This window comes from Ambystoma mexicanum, chromosome 1q, assembly GCF_040938575.1.
Source record: "Ambystoma mexicanum isolate Mex_15411 chromosome 1q, UKY_AmexF1_1, whole genome shotgun sequence".
In the NCBI taxonomy this organism is placed as follows: Eukaryota; Metazoa; Chordata; class Amphibia; order Caudata; family Ambystomatidae; genus Ambystoma; species Ambystoma mexicanum.
The window spans coordinates 1,394,737,753-1,394,750,520 of record NC_090922.1 but is presented as its reverse complement, the minus strand read 5'-3'; the positions used below and the strand labels follow the sequence as shown (position 1 = coordinate 1,394,750,520).

Below are 12,768 nucleotides of genomic sequence, written 5' to 3'. Positions count from 1 at the left end.
AGACTGTTGCTGAGAGATAATTTTCCATGCGTATACATCCTCCTATACATGTAAATGTTTCTCAAGGCATTGTGACACAATAATACGTTTGGGGAAGGTTGCCTGGGGATAAATGAAATAACGCATAGTAATTATACATTTACAAAGTATATGTAGAACTTTTAGGAGATATGGGTGTTGGGCATGTCCACAATGAGAGCCGGGACTTTTTATTCAAATACTCTCCAGATATAGAAAGCAAACACGATAAAATATATCATAATCATTTATTCTCAGATGCAAAACCTTGGGCTTGGCAAATTAATACAGATGGTCATAGCAACAAGACTTTATAAAGCTAGGTAAAGTGTTGTGCAAAAAACAAAATGTTCTAACCTACAGTGTTAAAGTATACCACACTTTTAGCACAGACTAATGATGCCATGTGCCACAGTACATTTTTGTATCAAATCTTTTAAATCAAATTTAGATTTATATCAAGTGTATATCCAAGCACATCAAAAGGGGAAGGGACTAAGACCGAATGCAGGGGGCGTGACCACCTGTCAAAATGTTGACTTGTGAAAAAGGGGGCCCCTTCTACTACTCCCTTACCAGTACATAGACCCATCATAGCTAATTATCTCAATGTTAAGTCTTCTTTGGGCTAGGAAGAATATTTGGACTGTTAGACCCTTTACTAGCAAGGGACATCTTTTAAGATTTAAATCCTCTACTTCATGGCTAAATGTATAATTCACTGGTTTGGTAGAAGAGGCAGTAATCCTGTTACTGTCGAAATGAAGTGGTGGTAATGCAATTACTGACAGTCTTTTTACCACACTGCTGAACTAATAATTTGGCCGAGTTTTAAAAACAGTACCCCCTGTAACCTTCTAATGAATGCCTCCAATCCCTACCAATGTACAGAGCTCCGTTGCTTCCCTAAGCTAGATGCGCACACAAATAACCAAAATAAAACAAAACATGTATGGAAGTGTCATGAAAGTGCTTCTAATTAATCAGCAGCCCAGAATAGTGGAGGAGAGCAGATAGCCAAAAACCTTACTTCGCCCATTTACTCCTGTCCTCACTCCTTACCATTAGTTTGGCATTCGCCATGTGGTTCTTCAGCATGACACAAAAGATAATCATAGGCCATATGTGAGTGAAGGAATGGAAATTACAACTTTGTGGGTCCATGCAGCGCAGCAAAAAGCTAAATATGCCACAATAAAAATATAGATGGCACTTCTCAAAATACTGTGTGGATCTGAAAATGCTCATGGATTTTGATCTACATGGAATAGCAGGTAGAGTAAACCGAGCGCAAGTGCAACCCGCTCGCCTTGGGAAGTAGATAATGCCATGTGGCGCAGGTCTAATACCCCAGTTTTGCGGCCTCAGCCCATCACTCGCATGCTAATTCGGCCAGTTTGATGCATTGAGTAGCACACTGTGCCTAATGTGGCTGGTAACTTGTAACATTGGTTACCCAGCACTCTTACTGATAGTATATAAATCATCAGAATTATTAGAATTATGAAAGCCAGGATCCTGAATGCAAAGTAGGCAACTGAGATATTTTGCCAAGGCGTAGATCGGTCATGCTTTCTGAAACTATAAGCAATCCAAGAAAACAGCCACAGTTAAAAGCCTGGACTTAAATAACATGTTCTAGAATTCAACCACCTCTCTTAGAACACAATGTTGTACAACCTTCTCGAAACTTCCTATCACAAAGCGGCATTGCCAACAAATACCTCACTTAATAGACAGACTCCACAAGGTGGGATGACATACCAGTGATGAACAAGATCATAAAATGAGCAGCAGTAACCACTTACCGGAATAACTGCAAAGACTGTATCCTTCATTGAGAAATACTGCTTCCAGATCTATAAAGGAAGACCAACGATTAGAAATATTTATATATGTGACCAACAAAATACATAGGACACTTTTTTCCAATATTAAAACAACCTCTGCCACCTCTTGTTAAACTTTCAGATGATGAATACATGCAAGAGTTTATAGTTTTACATTTCGCCAATGCCAAAAATATATTGATGATAAAAACGTGGCTTACTAAATGAGAAGTAGTGAAAAGTAGTTGTGAAAGCCCAATACCAATCTCTAAAGTTTCAACATGAACTACTGAACCCACTTCTCTACAGTTCATGGCAATATTACAGTTTAAGTTTAATAAGTATAATAAGTGCCTCTGGCACCGTGAAACGGTGGTGGTCTGCCAGTCCATCTGTCGGGTTTGACATTCGGCAATTTTCTCTTGTTCGGCTTTTGCCTTCTACAGGACCCAAATCAATTTCTTTGAGGGGGTGTTAGAATGGACATCTGTTCTGTGTACAGTTGGTGGTGCACTGTAATACTGAAGGTCTTTCTTTGCCGCAATTGGTTGGCTTCAACTATTATCTTCCACTGTCCTGATGTGCAAGATTTGACAACTGTTTTCATCGTGGCGCTAGAGGCCGCACTGCGCGTTGCTTGGACGGAGTGCTTTACTGCCTCATCGACCTTTAACACACAATCATCATAGATTTGGGTTCTCGCTGCTTATCTTCTCAGTAGCACAGTACAGCGAGGTCTGTGCATCGGTATGAGCTTCCATTGGAATTAGTCCTTGGTTCGGTGTTGTTGAAAGATCTTTTTTGAGAGATTTGGGAGTTCGGAGAATTGTGGGGACATTCCAAGCCAACACCGGGATAGATTTCCAGGGGTGGTTGCACGACAAGAGAAGGATTGTTTGCAAGTCCTCTCTTTGCGGAGGGCTTGTGATTCAAGCTGGTTGGTGGATTTTCTGCGCAAGGAGTTTGCACTGTTAGGCAAAGTTTGAATGCAGTACCCTCTGGGAACACTACAAACAACTATGACTACAGGTATAGGCAACCCAACCTTTGGTATAAGCTTGTACTAACACAGTTTTGGTACATTGTTGAGCAGCCAGGCTTATCTCAAGAGGGGAAATGTGAGCTGTAGTGGGGTTACAAAGATTCACAGTTACAGGTATTCAAATAAACCCTTACACTCAAGGTTTCTTGCATAAACAATTATTAATTTATTTATCAGTCTGTTATAAAGACTTCTTTAAAAGGGAGCAATATACTAGTAACACACAACACACAAATACACTTCAATACTGTACACTCTGAGATTCTGAATCAGACAAGACATTTTTGGGATGGCCAACAGACACAACCTACACCCACAGCTGACTTCAATAACAAGGGTGCTGAGGACATTAATATCTTACTGTTGGCATTCAGAACACGCTTAAAAGTTGTTAAAAGGCAAAGGTTATTAGAACACAAGAGATCACCAATATTCTTAAGCAGGGCAAATACTTTTAGATTGCAATAGAAGAGTCATTCAATTCAATAGGCTAAGCCAAAGTCAATGGGCAAAAGTCTTTGTATAGGAAGCAGCACTTCAGGTTAGTAAATGGAAAATTCTTTGCACAAGTTCTTAGGAGTCTTTGATAAAAAGAAGAATCAAATGTAGGGCCACAAGCTGATTAGACTTGTGAGTTGCAGAAGTTACATGCACTTCCACAGTAAGAGGTAAGTTCTCTTAGACTTGTTTTACAGTACCTTGGTAAAGAAGAAAAGATGCAGCTGATGACTTCTGTTCCTGTGCAGCTCTGCAGATATCACTGTTACTGGGCCTCAGTCAAGGGGACAAGAGGGAGGATGCTGGAGGACTTCTGCACTGCGCTGGCACTGTCAAAAATTGCCAACCGTTAACTTCACTTTCAGTGGCTGTTTCGCGTCTCAGCTTCTTGCGACACCGCAAATAGCAATAAGCATGGTTCTTGGCTGTCAAGGTGGACTTTCCTTGCGTCTGAGGTACTGCACTCGGCTGAGGGGGGTCAGGCTTGGTCAGTCCTGGTTCGTGGGAGTCAGAGGATCTTCCAAAAGCTTTAGGCCAGCTTAAAAGCAATGCACACAATCTGGTGTTGCTCTCCCTGGCTATTCGGTTTGCTGGAGCAACTCTGAGGAGAAACCAACCAGCTCCAAGATGGATGCAGGTGGCTTACTTTGGAGTTGATTGGTCCCACCAACTCAAAGGGAGAAGTCGTCCTTGCAGGGGCTTCTCTGTCGATGTTGATGCAAACTTGGCAAGTAGGCACTGCAGCAAGGCTTCACTGGGCAAACCACTGGTTTAGGAGTTGCAGCAGGCGTTCTCTTCAAGCTCTTCTTCGGTTTCTTCGTCCAGTGGTTGACTCTGCCTTCCAAGTGTTATGCTTGATCTAAAATGGCGCTGGTGCGCAATGTATTCTAGGAGCACTCGGAGCCATGATGGATATTTACTTCATGCCACAGTGAAAAGCTGCACACATTTTGCTGAGTGTTAGATTCACGGTGCTGAGAAAAACATGCTTTTCAAACCTGGTATGCGGTCATGGACCTTTCTGCTGGGAAAGCTAACTTTGTTATGGTTTGCTACTGTTCTCCGTGGAGCGCGTTTTTAGAGAAGGGAGGCACTGCGCTTCTTGACCCAGCTGGCAACCGACGGCTGTTCCTCAACTGCGCAAGTGCAATTTCCAGAAGGTTCGAGCATTGACTCCCCTTTTTGGAGTGTGTATATATGCGGAAGCCCGGAGGTGGTCAGGTGAGACTTCAGCCGGAGAAGGATGCTTACATCCGGCCCTCCTGTGAGCTGTGGTGCTCTCGGCCTGGCTGTTCCCTGGGTCTTCTAGCCGCTTCTGGGCGAGATGAGGAATCCTGTTATGCTCACGGTGATGTATTTCCTTTTGAATTCTTTACTTCTTCTGTGATTTATGTCCATATTATTTTTGTGAGTTATTTCTATGTACTCCTGAGCTTTGAATAAATAGGCGTACAAGAGCTGATTATCTTCTAAGAGTGCGTGGCTGTGAGTTATTGCGTCTGTCTACGTTCAAAGTATTTGCTCTGTAATTGCATTGGTGATTTATGTTTGTTCCGTGCACTTTGGGGAGAGCAATACACAAAGCCAAAAGATTCGCCTTTTATTCAGTTCGCTCCCATTCATTCCAGCCTAGCTGTCACTCAACCAGCAGGGTGGATGTCCTTGCCGGACAGTCAGCCAGCAAACCACCACAGAGTGCATTTGGGTCTCCTAGGAGACGAAGCACAGGAATTTCGGGCACCTCCCTCACTTCCTACCTACCCCAAACACTCTGAAGCCAGAGGCGGGTTTCTCTCAGAAACGCTGCCAAAGGCAAAATTAACAGAGACCAAACCTGGTTTGGCGCGCAGCAAACTCTCTAGAAAGACCTTTCCACAAAGACATGGCGAAAAAAAGAAGACCCTGGGCCATTTTATGGAAGCTGGCTCTACGCCATTTTGAAAAAGATGGCTCCCGCGGTTGCTTTACCGGAGCCGCGAACGGTCATGGTAAATGCAAACCTCGGTAGTTAATAATGAAAACCACTGCCATCAGCCATTCAGTGAGAAAAGTGTAACATAAAATATGTTACATAAGAAGCTAGACAAAGGGGATACTAAGTAACTCGTCCAGCACCCTATTGGAAGATAGTGTGTGCTGGGTCTAGAAAGTTACAATGCTAAGTAAAGTCAATTTCACTTTACTGCTCTGGGAAACAGTAGTTGAACCCAGAGAAGGTATTTCAACCTTGAGAAATCTGGAAGATTTCCCTGTGTCGCTGCAATGAAGGTGGTTTGTGACACAATTGTAAAAGATGATGCCTATGGAGTTGGTTAGACTCCATAACCAAAAGAAACACAGTGTATAAAATCACATTAAAATACATGAGAGAGTGGGAAAAAGGGTCTCGCTCTCTCCAGGTTAAAAAAAATCAAGTCCTCAAAATCCAGCAAAGTTGCTGGTGGTCTAAATGGTGGAGGGAATTAACACATTTTTGAGAATTCTCCCTAACATGCACCACCAGATATGTGGAGTGTAGCCCGTAGGTGCGCCGGTGTGCTACTTGTGACTGATTGCATCATCTACAAAGAAGTCTTGAACAGTATCCTGGTCTGCGGTGGAAGCCAATGTAGTTAGCGTAGGATGGGGGCGATTCTGTCAAATTTCCGTGCTCCCATAATAAGATGTGCTGCAATGTGGTGGACTGCTTTTGGGATGAGCCAAATGAACAGCTGGCAGCCCTGTCATGAGAGCATTTCCGCCCCCATCGATGTGCGTGACCACCAGTGCCTGCACTACTTTCCCGAAGTCTTGCAGTGGGATGAAGGGTTGGATTTTTCGAATGGTTGAGATTCTGAGCCAGGCTATTTGGGCCTTTGTGGCTATGTGTTTCTGGAAGGGCAGGCTGTTTTCAATGGCGACACCTAAGGATTTTGCTGAGTCAGAGTTGTGGATCAAATCCTCCTAGACCATGGGTGCACAACATACGGCCCGCGGGCCAGTTGCGGCCCGCCATGCCCTTTTGACCGGCGGCCGCCCTCCATTAGGAAAGTCTTTGTTGTCTTCCGGGCCGGTGAAAACACTGGCCCTCATTGGCTAGCACACACACGCATCACGTCGCTCCTACGAGCCACGTAATGCGTGTGTGCTGCACCAATGGAGGGCCAGCAGCACTACGGCTGGCGTGGCCCATAAGGCTTGATGCCGGAAGGCATTTCAGCCTTGGACCGCGCCAGCCGTAGTACGATTCCAGCTTACCTGCCTGCCTTCCAGCACGTCTCCGGTAAGTGGTCTGTTTGTGTTTGTGTGTCGGGTTTGTTTTGCTTTATGTTTGTGTGTATGAATGTTTGTGTTTTAATGTATTTTGAGTGTATGTTGAGATGCGGGGGTGGGGGGGTGTGTCGGATGTGTTTGAATGTTTGTGTCTTAATGTATTTTGAGTGTATGTTGAGATGCGGGGGTGGGGGGGTGTCGGATGAGTTTGAATGTTTGTGTTTTAATGTATTTTGAGTGTATGTTGAGATGCGGGGGTGGGGGTGTGTCGGATGTGTTTGAATGTTTGTGTTTTAATGTATTTTGAGTGTATGTTGAGGTGGGGGTGTGTGTTGGATGTTTATGAATGTTTGTAGGGGTTCGGATCTGTATGGGTGCTTGTTTGAGAGTTTGCTGATTTGGGGGGGTAGGGGGGTTCGGGTCTGTATGGGTGCATGTTTGTATGTGTGTTGATTTGGGGGGTGGGGTGTTCGGGTCTGTATGGGTGCATGTTTGTATGTGTGCTGATTTGGGGGGTGGGGGGTTCGGGTCTGTATGGGTGCATGTTTGTGTGTGTGCTGATTTGGGGGGTAGGGGGTTCAGGTCTGTATGGGTGCATGCTTGAGTGTGTTTGGGGCATAGTGTTTGGTTGGGGGTGAGGGGGCCATGGGGCATAGTGTTTGGTTGGGGGTGAGGGGGCCACGGGGCATAGTGTTTGGTTGGGGTTGAGGGGGCCATGGGGCATAGTGTTTGGTTGGGGGTGAGGGGGCCATGGGGCATAGTGTTTGTTTGGGGTTGGGAGCCATGGGGCATAGTGTTGGACTCCAAGAGTGAATTCAATAATAAAGCTAAAACAGGCACAGTTAGGAGATGTACATCCTTTGCTTTTTTGAGGAAACCTGACTCAACGAAGGCCATACTCCTCTTGGGTAACCCAAACAGCAAACTATAGCAGTCCAAAATAACGGAATGTCCAATCAAGGGTCAATAAAATATATATAATTTAATTAAACAGACGATATACAATAACTAAATCAAAATAAATGATAGCAATGGAAAATGTGTAGTACAAAATGTAAGTTTGAAATGCAATAAAAATCGTTACCCCTCGAAAACATATCTTTTTCCATGTGTTTAATACAAATTGGGGGTTGAAAAAGCCTCCTGACATGTCCCGCCTACCGCCCCGCCCACTTTTACTTTTCGGCCCACTATAGCCCTCATGTAAGGTACTTTCGGCCCTCTGTCAAAATCAGTTGTGCACCCCTGTCCTAGACGCATATCATTGAGCCATGGATGGACACGCTTTTGTTTCAGTGGGCAGACTGATGAGGAGGAATTCAGTAGGCTCTTTGGATTTCAGTAAAATACAAATGAATCAATTTCTGCTCCCCCAGAAATAATGTTCCCCTTTGAGGGGTTTATCCCAAAATGTCCACTAGATGGCATGCTGACCTTGCTACATATGAATTCCAGTATAAATCGAAAATTTAAAGTGATGTCGGTGCTGCCATCTAATTTGCAGGCCTTTTCGTACCACAATATGATCCAAACTGAAATGTGTCCTATATGTGCCCCTTTATAATTATTTATTGTGTGGACCATGTATTATAAAAAGTAGCAGTTTTAAATGAGTTACTGGATTCTCACATTACAGTGCTGAACAACTTTTATTAGCCACTGATCTGTGGGATGTATTGACCCACTCCGCTATGCTATGCGGCAACGCCCTGCCAGTGATGGTGAAAGAAACGGGAACAATGGCGGCAAAGCCCTTGTGTGCACCAAAAACCTACACAATCCATGTGCTTCAGCACACAAAAAGAGGGATGCACAACCTGCCACCCATGGTGCATGTGCTGTGGAATAGAATACACACCGCAGAAAATGTGCCAGTGGGCTCCATGACCAGCAAACAGAGTGCAGAGGGAGAAGCAGCACTTTGCAAATGAAACTCCAAAATGTGTCTACAAATGACACTTGCTTTGTTGCTAAACACTCCAAAATGCCTATAACACAACACTTCTCAACATTCAAAATCTTGCCTGGTGCTAAAATTCATGTATCTAATGAAGCATTGTAAACCTACAAAGTCCTAATGTGAAGATCAAAACATTCATCAGACAAACTGGATTGTCTGTAAACTGACAGCCTCTGTCAAAATCTGGGTGTATTACCCTGGGCTACCTGAATGACAGCTGTCAGATGAGTTACTGATGAAACTTTAAAGGGATCCAAAACTAAAAAGTCTGCTGGATTAGCAAACATAAAAAGGATTTCTGCTAAAAGGAATACAGATTTTAGTTGTGTTTTGATCCCCCATTTGTAAAGCCAGGAAAGTAATGTATTTATGTTTGATGGAACAAGTTTGGGTTTTGCTGGATTTAAGAAGTTAATTAGCCTGGCTGAGCTGCAAGAACTGGAAAAGCAAGTTTATCCCAGGGGGACGGCCTTCCTCTCAGCAGAAACTCACTGGGGGATGTTAATTGCGAGTTAGCCCAGACCTTTGTCTATAGAAAGAGCAGGAACAATGACAGAGCTTCAGCCCAGGAAACGTTTGAAGGTGGTCGTAAATGGCTCCTGGAAGGAACAAACAAGGAGGGGGATGCTCCTGGACTGCAGGGAGACAAAAAGGGGTGGCCCATCTGTTGCTAAACATGAACAAAGAACAATTCTTAAAGACTCATAACTTGTCAGCCAAAAGGGTGAAAAATATACCAAGGACAGAGTTGTGAATCAAAATTTTGGCTGCACGTTTTAAAAGGCAGCAGAACCGTGTCACATGTCCTGGACAGGAATGGCAATATATGTGGTTTCATGTGAAATGTATTCATGTTAGAATTGTGGAAATTTACACACACATCCCTATGTTAAACACACACATTTGTGGAAATTTGCATAAAGTTTGGAAATTGTGTTCATAGCAAAAAGGACAAAATTCTGTAAAAGGTTTAAACAAGATCTCACCGCTGGGGGATTTGGAGCAACAGATGCTACATAAAATATGGCATCTTTGTGTGTGATTTGTATAAAGGTGACCAATGTAGAAATGTGTGTTTAGTATAAAATCTGATTTTGAGACCAATGGCTAAAGGGAGGTCTCTGAGGACTGTAAAGCAAACCATAAAATGTGACATCATCCGGCCTTGATCCAATCACCCAAATGCAAGGCAGAGATGAAGTTTTGATCCTATCTCATCTCACAGGGGCAAGCTTAGGTAAGCCGGTCCATACACCCACTTTGTGATGTCATTTTAAAGCATACATAGAGACAGCTGACAACACATAGGAACTCACAGATCCACTGACTTTCCTGGTTCCGGCGAAGCCCTCAGATCCAGCCTTCTACATCCAGCTTTAATATTCTTCCAGATCCAGATGCCAAGACTCTTGGCAGCAATAGAGATCTATTGATTTCTGCAACGCCTAATCCTCAAACGTATTCCCAAACCCCCAGAGAAGCGCTGTGGGATGAGAAGGCCTTGTGAACCAGTATCCTGAAATTCTCTGGCTTGCCACCACTAGGCTTGCCTGAGGAACTTGCTATCCAGCTGATTGAAATATCCACAAACAAGAAGGACAGATCCTGTGCAAAACCGGTAACCGGCCTAGCTGATCCAATCCCGTGCCTGATGTGCTGTTCTTCCTAGACCAGATCCAATCCATGACCAGAACTGACGGTCCAATCGAATAACTTATTTTGTAAGTATTAATAGGAAGACAAGTGACCCTAATATCTCTGCATAGTCTTATCCCAATCTCAAGTCATCCTATCTGTAAATTCAGAATCATAGTATTGTCAGTACCTTTCTTGAGCTGATTTTTCTCATGTGTTTTATAAAATCATAAGTCATTAGTGATTTTGAGTAAGACAAGTAAATCCCAGAACGGAAACTAGAGTATCACACGTGAAGGGTTACGCTGGCCAAGCTACTGTGGAAATCCACGTGTGACATTCTCTTTTTCATAGTCATAATATAGTGTAAGCAAACCCATGTTTCATTTTCAAAGTGCATTTCTGTTTTCCATTCTCGCACCTAATTTACAAAAACACCTTTACTAAAACCTCTATAATTCCCTCAGTTTTTATGATAGAAACGAAATTTCAATTCCTAATTGTACCTAACATCCATAGCTATCCATGGAACCATTATCGAGATTATCGCGCAAGGAAAAGTTTGCCGCAAATTACAATTCTGAAAGAATTCTAAACATGTGAAATAGCTTTAAATTGTTTCTTACTTGTACTTTGAGATTTCAAATGCTTTCTTTGGATTAAATCATTGTTTGTGACTGTGTGCAACTGTTCAAAGCGGCTCCCATAGGAAATTATAACAATTTAAGTACTTTTGTCCACATTTGGTGTTTTTGCTCAGTCAATTCTAAAGACAATTTAAAAGCCATCCTGCCGGCTGAAAAGTTAATTCCGTTTTTCTCTTGTGTTTGAAGGGGGAAAGTGGGACTGATATTCTGTCTGATTTATGCTATTCCTGAATACCTGCTCTCTCCTCAAATCTATTTAATTGCCTATTGGGGGGCTGAGTGGTGTTGCAGAGAGAACCTCTCACTATAGTGCCATCTGTCTAAACCAACACAAAAGTATTCTTTTCTGTGCTGCATATGTTTTTGGTGCTCATTACTCGATCCATAGTGTATTAAAGATATTACTCTGTGTTCAGGCACACCATTGATGATTGTTGTTTACCTATTAAAATATATTGTGATTAAATTTGAAATACATAAATAAATATTTAACTTTGCAAACCAGCCTGATTCCTGGCTCAGTGTGACCCGGGGGGGGTCTGTCTCAGGAGAAGGGTGTGATATGAGTGTTATATTGTTTAGAATATTGAATTTATAGACAAAAATAAATAAGGGTTTCAGTTGTGCACTACATGCTGGGCGAGACTTGGCTGTGTGCCGGATTGAAATCACTTACAGCTTGGCGGCTCGTCGCGAGATCCTGAATTAGACATACCGCTCGTGACAGTCTAACACAGCGTGCTAGCTAACGGGGTACATACACCATGTTGTACAAGCACCCCTCAAAAGAAATACTCAAAGGAGTTGGGCCTGTTTGCAAAAGTAAAGTAACCCTGCGATAAGCCAGAAAGAAATTAATATTTCCAGAATGGCGACCCCAGTAGAAATTAATATCGCAAGGGAACACCTACTGCACACATTGTTTGTCAGTGGTGAATGGCTAGAACAGGATGAACAAGTATGGCTGCAAGGAATAAAACAGCAAATCACTGAAATCAATCTTGATATCTGGCAGGACAGGGGGTCATTACATCAAGCACTTAGCGAAGTGTATATGACCCCTAAAATAAAAGAGGAGCAATGCAAAATTGCCAAAATAGCGGCCTACCTGTACCTCCACATAGGAGTCATACAGGAAAAGTACGCAGACCATGTAGATTTCACAAAGAGGCAAGGGGAAGCACTGCAGAAAATCCAGAGCAATCTGGACTCTGTAGAGAAAAGGCTCCAAAGTAGCCAAGAATCTGAAACAGAGGCTAGGCAATATGCCACCAAGCTCCAAGAAGATCTGGCTCTCTTACTGCAAAAGAATGCAGAGCAAGATGCCCAGGTACTGACACTGCAAAAAGTGTGTCAAGAAAGGTTGGATTCTCTACAACAGAGCCAACAAAAGCTGGAGCAGCAATTGAATTATAATAGAGTCTGTGCAGAACAGATAGTCACCCTGCAAAACCGCCTAGAATCCTGAAAAGATGAAAATAATAAATTAATCATCAAAGACCTAGAATCCCAGAGTTTGATGAGGAGCGCCAGAAAGCTGGGGCACTTAAAAAGCAGAGGGTCGACCTGGCTACACAGAGGGGCACTCTAAGTCAGGAGAGGGACGCCTTAGGCCAGAAAGTCAGCCATTTAAAAAACAAAGTTAGAGGAAAATCACCTGGCCCTTCAGGAGTTGGGTGAAATCAAAAACGGATTATGGAAAGCTGTTAGAGCAGACCAGGCGGGTGGAGGAGGCTCTGGCAAAGAATAATCAGACCAGTGAGGACCAAACTCAGGAGGTGAATGACAGGCTCCACCAACAGATAGCCATGCAAGAACAACTCAGAGACCAGTAAGGCCTTAATTGAGGAGCGGAAAGGTCAGATATTGGCATGTCATCAGGAAATA

General features: G+C 43.3%; 1 protein-coding gene across 2 annotated transcripts in view; it reads right to left on the bottom strand.

Annotated features, from left to right (window-relative positions):
* Positions 1–12,768, bottom strand: part of ATPAF1 (ATP synthase mitochondrial F1 complex assembly factor 1) — a 249,810-nt gene that overhangs the window by 123,599 nt on the left and 113,443 nt on the right. For both annotated transcript variants that reach the window (XM_069642259.1, XM_069642258.1), the window contains one exon: positions 1,827–1,877. In XM_069642259.1, the coding sequence (XP_069498360.1) occupies positions 1,827–1,877 (51 nt within the window). The remainder of the gene's footprint in view (positions 1–1,826; positions 1,878–12,768) is intronic.